We start from the raw sequence: 10,292 nt of genomic DNA on the forward strand, positions 1-10,292 counted from the left end.
ACTTTAGCTCATAAAACAAGAGTTCTGCCAAATGTCATGCGAAGATGGATGATTATCGTCAGCTCCACTGTCATGGGAATATATCTATCTGGTGTAATTTGCAGGCTGGAACAGCAATGAGCATAGATAAGATCAATATTTAATGAAAGTGTAAGTGAAGCTTAAGGGTTGTCACTTATGCCTCTGCTGTTAATGACATGTCACATTATCATACTTATCAGATTGGGTCAATCTTAACTGCAATTACTGGCCTCATTTCTTTTTAATTCATTACAAATGTTGAATCATTTCAGTCGTCCACCCCTGTGCAAACACATTGGGAATGTATTCGCTGGCTGCTTGCCTATGTATTTTAGTGTCAACTGCTTGCACAAACTTCAAACTAAAATCTATTAATGGGAGCGTGGATTGGCATAATTCAATCAACACACCTAAAATGTGTTTGTAACTTGGAAGAAAAGTGTATTTCATGGCTGAGGAAGCCCCTATGCTTGGTGCCTCACTCTCCCTGGTAATAGTATCCCACAGTGAGCAGGCTGATTGTTTTAGTCCTGGATCACTGGCCATGGGATAAACCTGAGAGCCCAGCCTGCTTTTCATGTCAAAACCTTCAAGGGAAAGCGGCCACAATCCAAGAGCAATCACACTTGAGACATCAAAGTGCCAGGGAGAAGAGAGGCGAGAGACGGTCCACATTTTTTCCACGCAAGCCAAGTGCAACTCAAGCGTGGAGGAAGAGATGATCTAAGGCAAGGGTGCCATTGAGAGGAAGACGGAGAGCAGACAGATGTGCATGGGCAGGTAGCAGCACATCGGGGCCCCTCCTGTAGCTGAAAGCACTTAACGTACCAAAAGTAGTTAAAACGACATGTTATACATAGAAACGTCTACTTCTGAGTGACATACTAATGAAAAGATGTATAGATAAAACTTAAAGGAGGAACTAATTTTAACAACTACTTTCTATACAGTTCAGGAGTTTGGTACAGTGGTTCCACAGGGGTTGGGCCCCCTCCATAGGGTCACAAGCTAAACTTTGTTTGTTGTAAATAAAGTTCTGCTACACATATTAATTAAGTATTAAGTATTTGCTTTGCTATTTATTTGTGAACTATTGGATCATTTGAACATCTTGATTCTCAAACAGTTATTTAAATGAACTCATCTGAGAAGTTTAGAAGATAAATCTTTTATGGAACTGCTAAAGTTGGATTTGCTAACACAGATATCTGAAACGGGACAAGGGACCCTTAACTTGTAAGGGGTCTCAAACCAAAAAGGTTGGAAACTACTGATTTAGTCTTTAACAATGTATTTTATTCTATGAACTTGCTGTTTTCTTTTTTTAAAATGTGAAAAGTAAATAGTTATTAAGATACAGTAAAAAGTATAATATTTCCCTTTGAAATGTGGTGGCATAAAGTATCATGAAAGAAATACTTAAAATACAAATACCTAAAAACTGTACCTCAGTAAATGTTACTTTCCCCCACTGCCCATGGTTAATAAATGTGTACCATGAAAATATTTTATTACCATTAAGGAAAATGTTCAGCATGGACAAATGAGCAGTTAGCTTCTAACAGCTGCATTTGAGGGCATCCAGCCTGGTATGATGAATAAAGGCAGAGGTTGTTAACTTGTCAGTGGTCCGTCAGACTATTCAGCAACAGGCCAGCCCCCCCTTCTCCCTCCCACCACTTCCTCGTTAGCTGTCATTCATCTCTGTTCCGCCTCACTGCTGCCCAGCCAATAGGATGCTGGCGCCGGACCAAGAGCCCAGGCTGCTAAGACTTGTGTTGTAAGTTGATTGATAACCATAAACAGAGCTTTCGGCTAGTTATAGGACACCATACAGGTGCAATTAACACATCAGACAGAGCCAGCAGAGAGAGATGAGTAGGTATGAGGCTTGATGGGTAGGACATGATTGGGTTTACATATGAACAAGTTAATTATAAGAATGGATGTGTGAATACATATTCATTAAAGGGGATTTGGAGGCATCATGAGGGTTCATAAGACAAAGGTACATATATAATGAACCCACAATGTCTTGGGTTTGAATTCTGTACATGATACTCACAACTCAGCCTATTTATACATTTTGTTGCCCAAAGAGGTAAAAGAAACATGATTTTCATTATTTCTCATCTTCAAAACTGACCTCGAGTCTTGTTTTTGTGTTCACCTTTAGAAAAAATCTGCATTAATGTAGTCTGAGACAACCTGCTTTCAGCCATCCAACCCAGGTATCTTATTGAATGCCTGTTATTTGTGAATGACAGAGTCCACTGACCCGCCAGTGTGGGCATGTCTAACCCTCACTGAGGATCCTTAACCATGCTGTGGCTTCATCTTCATATCCTCCCATGTAACAAAACACCAGCAGCAGTCTCTGCTGTAAAATGGCCTACCCACATCACGTCTTCAAAGCACCCTTTGGTCTGTGTGATTGAACAATTACCGCCATGGTTAATTTACTATCAATGGGGACTTCCACTTTCCTAGTGTACTGGCATGCCTACATGTTATTTAACTTATCCGTTTGACTCCATCAAGAGGTTTTTAGATGAAGTCAGTGGCACTGGGCAAAACAACTCACACTTTCATGGCAAAATGGTTTCCATCACAGCATGTGCATCACGCCTTTAATTTGTCTGTTACACGCCAGTGAAGAGCAAGCGTACCTATGGCGGCTGTTTCCAGTTTTATCAGGATCCAAGAATTATTGGAATGAAATGAAAAGCCACAAACCTTGCATCACTTATTTCCCCCCCCCCCAATTCCATCTTGTTTGAGGTGCTAAAATATTATTCTGAAAGGTAATAATTGGTTCTTGTGAAATTTGTGTTTTTACAATTTCAACATTAAACTGCTTTCCAATTAAACAGTGGTAAATGTCTCCATTGAATTCCTGAACTACAGTGGTTTCCTGATGAAATATGTTACACTATTCACTCTGTCCAGTAAAGCTGAATGAAACATAAAAAAAAGGATATTCCAAAAGTAATTTTATTCAGTTTTCATCAAGGTGGCTTACAGATGACGTTATGGTAACAGTAAAGCATAGTAGCTCCAAAAAAATGACCGGTTCTTTTTAGCTATTTAAAGAATTCACATTTAATATTGTATTCAGGCAATGACGCATTTTGACATCTTAGTCTTAATTTTAAAGAGTCAAACAACAGAGTCTTGTTTGGTGATTCACTGTTGCTTGGGATAAACACGTTACTTAATTACCACCTTTGTGTAATACAGTGAGGCATTCCAATAGTGTTTGGTATTCAGTCAGATTCTACTGACTTTTAGATTTTGGGCAAAATTCAGAGGGAAACTATAGCAAATTTGCCAACTTGTGGATTTTTTCAGATGTTGATTAAAAACTATGAATCAAACAGTAAGCTTTGTTACTGTACAATAACTAGTGCACCGTTATCCAAACACGAATTGAGCTCTATTAGTAATTTAATGACTGCAGAAGTGCAAACACTCCCTCTAAATTGTCTGAAAATGCAATAAAAATTTCAAATTCAATTTAATTAAATATATTTTTAAACAATTATAATATATTTATTATAATAATATTCATTTTTAAGTTATTGACTGACTCCAATTTTGTATATTCTGTTGTCTTAAACCATTTATATAATAATATCACCAAATAATATTCCAATTTGTGTTATCTTTTTTTAATTACTGGTTAATGTATCATTACATCATCAGTTAAAAATAACTTACATCCTCTAAGAAGTAATAAATCCACTAATTGTGGCATTATTACACCAACAGTAATTTTACAGTTAATTATTACATTTTTAAGTAATTTAGAGGGAATTCTAATGCGTTCTTTGAAGTCACTAAATTATCCAGAAGTTATTATATTACTGGTAGCTACCAGATCATTGCAGGATCCTTTAATCTGTACTATTGGAGAGCCACAGTTTGCTAATCTATCATATTGAAATTAGAGCAATGTGAATTAAAGGCAATAAAGAAAAAATCCAGCTCTGGAATGCAGAAAATGAATGACACTATTTCCAATCAGATGTGGAGTTGTATGCTTTGTTGTTACGTTGTTGCTTCCATGTGAAGGACCTTCATAGACTCCGCAATCATTGAACTGGTGTCAATTTGTCCGTAGATACCCACTAAAAACGCCTTGTGGAGCAAGATGTCTGCATGTTCTGTGAGGAAAAAAAAAAATAAATCACATTACAACATGCAGCTATGGATGTGTGACTGACTAGGACTTTGGTTGCATGCTTCATTAAATCACTTTTTTTGCAAAAAAAAAAAAAAAATACAGCGTGGTCATGAGACTAAAAGACAAGACAGACAGAGGACCGACTGCTTCCTCCTTACCAGATCACTGTCAAAAAGAATGTGACTAAAAGGTATCCTCTTACCTTGACAGAGAAGAACATATTCTGGAAGATTCCTGAGAGCAGTCTGTACCACGTCAAAGTTCCCACTGCCCATACAGTACATGAATGTTGGCAGGAAGTCTGTTGCCAGGCTGCAGCAGAGAAAACATGCATTAGATTGTGAAAAGTAAATAGAAACAAACAAAAGTATGCAGACAGATGGATTGAAGATTGATTGACAGATCAGTATCAATACATCTTTTTTTTTTTTTTGAACCATTGTCTTCTTTTTTTTGTTTCCGTCTGTGGTTTGTCCCGGAGTGCTGTAAACCTACCAGGGATTATTCTGGATGCAGCGCAGGGCCAGACTGAAGGCCATGTTCCGACACAATTCCTCAGAGGAAACCATGAGTCTCTGCAGATCGTTCTACAAACAGTGACAAAAGGTGGTGACTGACAAGTTACACACTGACAGGTTCTACACTTGACCTCTTGTTTTGTTTCTGTTGTTTATGACTCACAGTGAAGTACTGGATGATCTCTGGGCTCCTCCTTGATTTCTCATCCACCTCTGTCAACACCTCCAGCACATCTATACAGACGGGTGAAAAAACTGCATATTACTCATTATGATACAGGATTTATACGTGTGAAATTGCTGCAGCAGTACGTTTGTTACCCTCGACTGCCTCTCCTCTGGACATCTTTTTCAGGTACAAGGTCATGTCAGCTGCACTCAGTGAAACTGAGGCAGATATGTTGACTAGCGGCAGGGAACCGGTGGACATGTCGTCTGGTAAAGAGCAAAAACAATTGTTTAGCAAAACTGCAGTTTGCAAGGAAAGAGTGCAACAGTGGCTGTTTAGACTAAATACATTAAAAGTCACCATGTATCTAGACATATATAAATTATTGCAAGGTTTTATGTTTCAACTCCAACTTAGAAGATCCTCCTGTGTTTACCATCTCTCTCTTCTGGCGCAACCTCTGCAGAAGAACTTTTCACTGGCAAAGTGAGTCCAGCCAGCAGAGATTTCAGCTGAACCAGGTCTGGGTTTTCAGCACACAGAACCCTAATGAGAGAAACAGCAAAACAAAACCTCTAACAAAGCCATTGTTGCTGTAAATGCAGTAAACTCATTCATGGTATACTATTTAACAGTGAAAAAACATATCATTCAAAAGTAGTTTTTGCCACAATATACTTACTGCAAGATGTTAGAGTGCTTCTGTAAATAAGGAATGGCAGCTACTGCATCATGGGTGATGTATTTCTGTGTGAACTGCAAAAATTTGTTGATGAAGACCAACGGAGAACGAGTCCTCTGGAAGTTCTACGAGAGGAAAGATGCACAAACAGGTATTGGAAAACTGATTTGTAGCTTATTAAACCAGTCGTTATGCCTGATCTCAATTCTAAATCCTATGGTGAAGATTTGACAGTGTGTGATCCGCCCACCTGAAGGACCTTCATAAAGGAGAGAAGGCAGTCTTGAAGCGCCCTCTGGTGGCCGCTGTGGAAAACAAGTGGCTGCAGCAGCTCCAGGATGGCGAGCACATTGCTGAAGAACGTCATGTGGTTTTGTTGCCGAAACTCCTGCATGTTTAGGTGAACGCGACCGTGTAAGAGACCTGCAATCATGGGCAGGTGTCTGGAAAAGAGAGGAAAAACTGTCAATAGATGGAAAATGTCAGGTTTGAAGACTAAACCCCAAAATACTTGTGCATTTTTTTCACCTGAGCAAAAGGACAGGGTGCGACACAGCCAGCTTCCTACATGCAAGGTTTGCATCAGACACGCGGTTCTCAGCTGACTTTGAGTCTCCTATATCAGCAAGCAGTGTGACCAGGCGATGCACCAGGACATCAAGCTGAAGAAAAATACATAATTTTATAATATAAATAAAACGCAAAAGCCATTTGTTTCTTGAGTTGTCAACTACAGACCAAATATTTTTTGTATTTCATGAATATAAGATGGCCATGACATCAGATCCCAATTTTCAGCATTATGATCACTTCCTGTGGAGTGCAGTGGAGTGTGCAGTTTATGGGGCTTTGTAGATGCTGTAGGTCATGACTTGTGACCCATTTCGTGGTAAGCAATGGGTATGTGTTACTGTTGCTTGTCCTGTTTTTACAGCAATTACAAAATCAGTTTTTACTTTGTAATATCCAACTTTATTTAGGAAGCTCCTACTAAATTATTTATTAATTTATTAATTAAATAATTTCCCTCTGGGATTATTAAAGCATTTCTGAATCTGAATCTGAATCTGAATCTAAAATTAACCAGATATTTTTTACTTTTATCTAAAAGGACCCCTAGTCTAAGTAAAGTATGACTTCTCTATTATATTCACAAGAAGAATAAACATTTCATTATATCATGGTAGCAGGGCATAGAAATTCAAATGTCACAAGTCAAATGTATATGGTGAGAACTATGTGATCTATGAATCAGACATCTTTACCTTGCAGCTGCTGCCGTATGCAGCCCCACCACTGCTGAAGGTGCCTTCAGGCAGGGTAATGTGCTGGATGACCTCAGGGAAGTGCAGATAGATCTGCAGCAGTAAGTTCTGGCACCGCTTACTCATCGCACTGAAAGACAAAATATACAAGATTGTATATTATATATATATATATATATATAATATAATATAATATGTCATTCACTTTAGGGAAAATACATTTTATTATTGGCTTAAGAGGATCGTTCTGCTGGCCATGGTAAAGCTGGAAGCTTAGTAAAAAATAATCAAGACTGTAATCCCTGATGTTATTGAGTTGTGTAGCTTGAAGCTATGTAATTGACAGTGACTGGTTGACCAATTTTGTGCAGCCATACAAAGTTTGCCAGAGCTTTTCAACTCGAGCTTTATTCTATAGTGGGACTAACATAAAGCAAACAATGTTCCCAGTTTCAAAGAAAAATCACCTTGGGTTGTGTCACATTCACTTTATTCATTATCAACAGAACTAATATGAGATCACAGATTAGAGAGCATGGTAAAGCATGTGTCTATTGTTTCTATCTACAAATCGGCATTAATTAATGTACATTAATACAACTAGGCACATGAATAGCATAATGTAATTCTGACGCATTTGCCTTTAAGTATCGCGGTTGCATAAAATCCTCTAAAGCTCTTGCCCGGCTCAAATGATGTACTTTCTACTAACTGAAGCAAATCAGAGCGACCTTGACCAAGAGTAAAGAGTCCGCTCGTTGTTCAATAGTCTGTGTGTAATTGGAATAAACACCAGCTTATCTGAAAGCGAGGGTTCACAAGAAGAATGCTCAACATACAATCAAGTGTTTATTCAACACAAGGCCAAAACCCTTTACTTTCAACATGTTTTTATCCTGCCATATTTTCACTAGCAACCATTTTACCAGACAGCTTAGCTGTACTTAAAATACTGTAATTCGGAAGCTAATTTTGCTTGACCTTGGCCAAAGTTTCCTCATTAAAGTGGTTTAATAACCAGAGACATATTCATGAAAGGAGGGTTTGCCTCCACAAAGAGTTGCACCCTGATCTCTGACAGCTAAGTCAGAGCAGGAATTCACAACACAGGCAAGTTTAGAGCTTCAGCCTTAATCCTCTTGGCTTCATTATAATACAGTGAGCTTTTAAAGAGATCACAGTACAGACGACTTCTGCTGGTTTTAATTTCACACCAATAGACCTAATTATCGAGCTTTCCCTGGTCCACAGCATTGTGGCTGACAGAGGAAGTCTAAAAAGTTCATCTGCACCAAGAAGGAAAATCTAGTGTGATTTACCCTAAGTTTATCAGCACACCATAACATAAAAATGACTCTTCGTATTTGGGCTAATTAGAAAGAACAATACAATGTGTTGAAATGGATAGGATGAGCGCTTTAATGAACCTTGCACTAAAAACTGCGATGAGCATATGTGTCTTTGAATATGGAGGGATGGGATAGAGGTAAAAGAGTAGAAGCAAATTAATAAACACCATACCTGTCCTCCCATTTCTTTGTGCAGTTGATGAGGTACTCTGAAACTTTTTTGATGTTTTCTAGATCTCCATTGCAGTAGGAGTGAAGGAGGGGCAGCCTGGACTGGATGAGGGAGCAGGATGCTTGGTCCAAGCTGCTTTTGTCATCGTGGGGTGAGTCACGACTGTGGAGCTCCGACTCTGACAAAATGAGGTCCACCAGGCTGATGAGCTCCTCTGAGCTGAGTCGTAACACAAACTTCTCTGTTTTCTTCTGCACAGACAAACAGAAAAATACACCAGTCATCAGCTTCAGCAGAATGAACTCTCTAACTTCGGTCTCATAAAAAACACAGAAAAAAGGGTGACTTTGACTGGGGACTTTGTATGTGGGTTTTTGATCTTACTTGAGGGATCTTCTGGTCACGTCCTTGCCAGATACGCGGGATGTGGCTGCACGCCCACAGGAAATCCAGGGCCGATGATGGGTCAAGTCTAAAAAATGTTACACAGGCAATTAAAATAATCTCTCACAGCAAGATGTAATATTCTCAATAAAATCAGAACCAGACAAAACTATTGCTGAGTAACTACAGTATGTTAATCTACTAAAGTTATGCAAAACAGTGACAAAATGTTTTTTTAAACGACATACTTATAGTCTCTGCGCTTGCTAAGAAGAGCACTGATACACTGCAGGAGGGTGGACCAGTTTGACTGATGTGTAAGCAAGGCCAAAAGGTAAGGTCTGTAGGCAGGAGTTCCTCGGGCCTGAAATAAGAGAAATAAGCAGAAAGGATGTAGCAGTAATGCAAAGATTTACCACCACTGTGATAAGACAAGAGAAGTACATTACCTGCAGGCAATGCTTATCTTACCTTGTTGAGGGCAAACAGCAGTTTCTGTTGAAGGTCTGGACACACTGAAGTGACCTCAGGGTCAAGATGCTCCAGCCAATCAACCAGCAGTCCGGAGCTCAGTCCTGACTTTGTCACCTCAGAGCTGCTGGCAAAGGTGAAACTGAAAGGTTATTCTATGGAGATGTGATTGAACGTATATTTAATCCCTATAGCCGTAATCAAGACCTCAGAAAGATAATGTGCAATACATTCAAATACAACTGAGCTAAAGATCTGATGCTCAATGTTTATATGCTTCATGTGCCTCTTATGGTGCATAAATACTTGCTATCACTCAATCTACTTGCACTCCTTGGACCAACTTTTGAGTATGCACCTGCCTCACCGAGAGTGTGGCTTAAACCCAACATATAAACGATTCTGTAAAGTGTTCTGCGATTTGCACAGCAAGTGAATCTGTAAAGCCAATGTGAAGCTGCAAAACCAATTAAACCTTTCAGAACCAAATCCAATGGCAGTTTCCGAGTACAAGGCCACAGACAGCATGCGGCGCTTTGCTATTTTTGTCACAGGCAGCCGTGTTTGTCATTTAGTCCTGTCAAATATAAATGTTTCTTGCATGACTTGAGAGGGAAATAGAATTGCAGTACTCACTTGTTAGAATCCACTTCCTTTTTCACAGCTCGCTCCTCACTTTCCTGAAGCAGCAAGGAAATCACCGTGGCAACAGGGCCAGCCGTACCATTCTGTGTACCAACAGTCATCAACAGAGACAGTAGCTCTTCCAAATACGGCGACCTCACCTCCATCAGCCCTTGTAACACTGGAATATAATAAAAAAACAGCATGCTTAGTGATAGGCTTTGGGCTGCTACTATACATCCTTATGTAACAAAACAAAAAGTGAAATGTTGCACTAGCTTTTGTGTTTTAGTGGCAGCCACCTATGGGTGTAACAATACATTGTATTACATGAATTACAGAGATTCAGTTCACATGGTCTATCAAATAATTCACTACAGGTTTCTTTTTCACTTCAAGCTACTGTATTTGTCACCAACTCAGCTTGTTTTCTTTTTATTGGAAAGTACTT

The 10,292-nt window shown here is 39.1% G+C and overlaps 1 protein-coding gene across 4 annotated transcripts in view; it reads right to left on the reverse strand.

Annotated features, from left to right (window-relative positions):
* Window positions 1-2,997: 2,997 nt before the first annotated feature.
* The window catches only part of ints1 (integrator complex subunit 1), a gene marked incomplete at its 5' end in the record, with an annotated part of 16,657 nt that continues 9,362 nt past the window's right edge, over window positions 2,998-10,292 (reverse strand). For 2 of the 4 annotated variants that reach the window (XM_035654959.1, XM_035654956.1), the window contains 15 exon segments: window positions 2,998-4,187; window positions 4,410-4,519; window positions 4,703-4,794; window positions 4,889-4,959; window positions 5,047-5,160; window positions 5,331-5,440; window positions 5,577-5,701; window positions 5,827-6,019; window positions 6,105-6,238; window positions 6,842-6,971; window positions 8,363-8,613; window positions 8,747-8,834; window positions 8,995-9,110; window positions 9,218-9,341; window positions 9,854-10,022. In XM_035654959.1, the coding sequence (XP_035510852.1) occupies window positions 4,072-4,187; window positions 4,410-4,519; window positions 4,703-4,794; window positions 4,889-4,959; window positions 5,047-5,160; window positions 5,331-5,440; window positions 5,577-5,701; window positions 5,827-6,019; window positions 6,105-6,238; window positions 6,842-6,971; window positions 8,363-8,613; window positions 8,747-8,834; window positions 8,995-9,110; window positions 9,218-9,341; window positions 9,854-10,022 (1,943 nt within the window). 4 annotated transcript variants of the gene reach the window in all.

This window comes from Morone saxatilis, unplaced genomic scaffold (assembly GCF_004916995.1).
Source record: "Morone saxatilis isolate NCDOM2014 unplaced genomic scaffold, NCSU_SB_2.0 Contig14, whole genome shotgun sequence".
NCBI classification, from domain to species: domain Eukaryota; kingdom Metazoa; phylum Chordata; class Actinopteri; family Moronidae; genus Morone; species Morone saxatilis.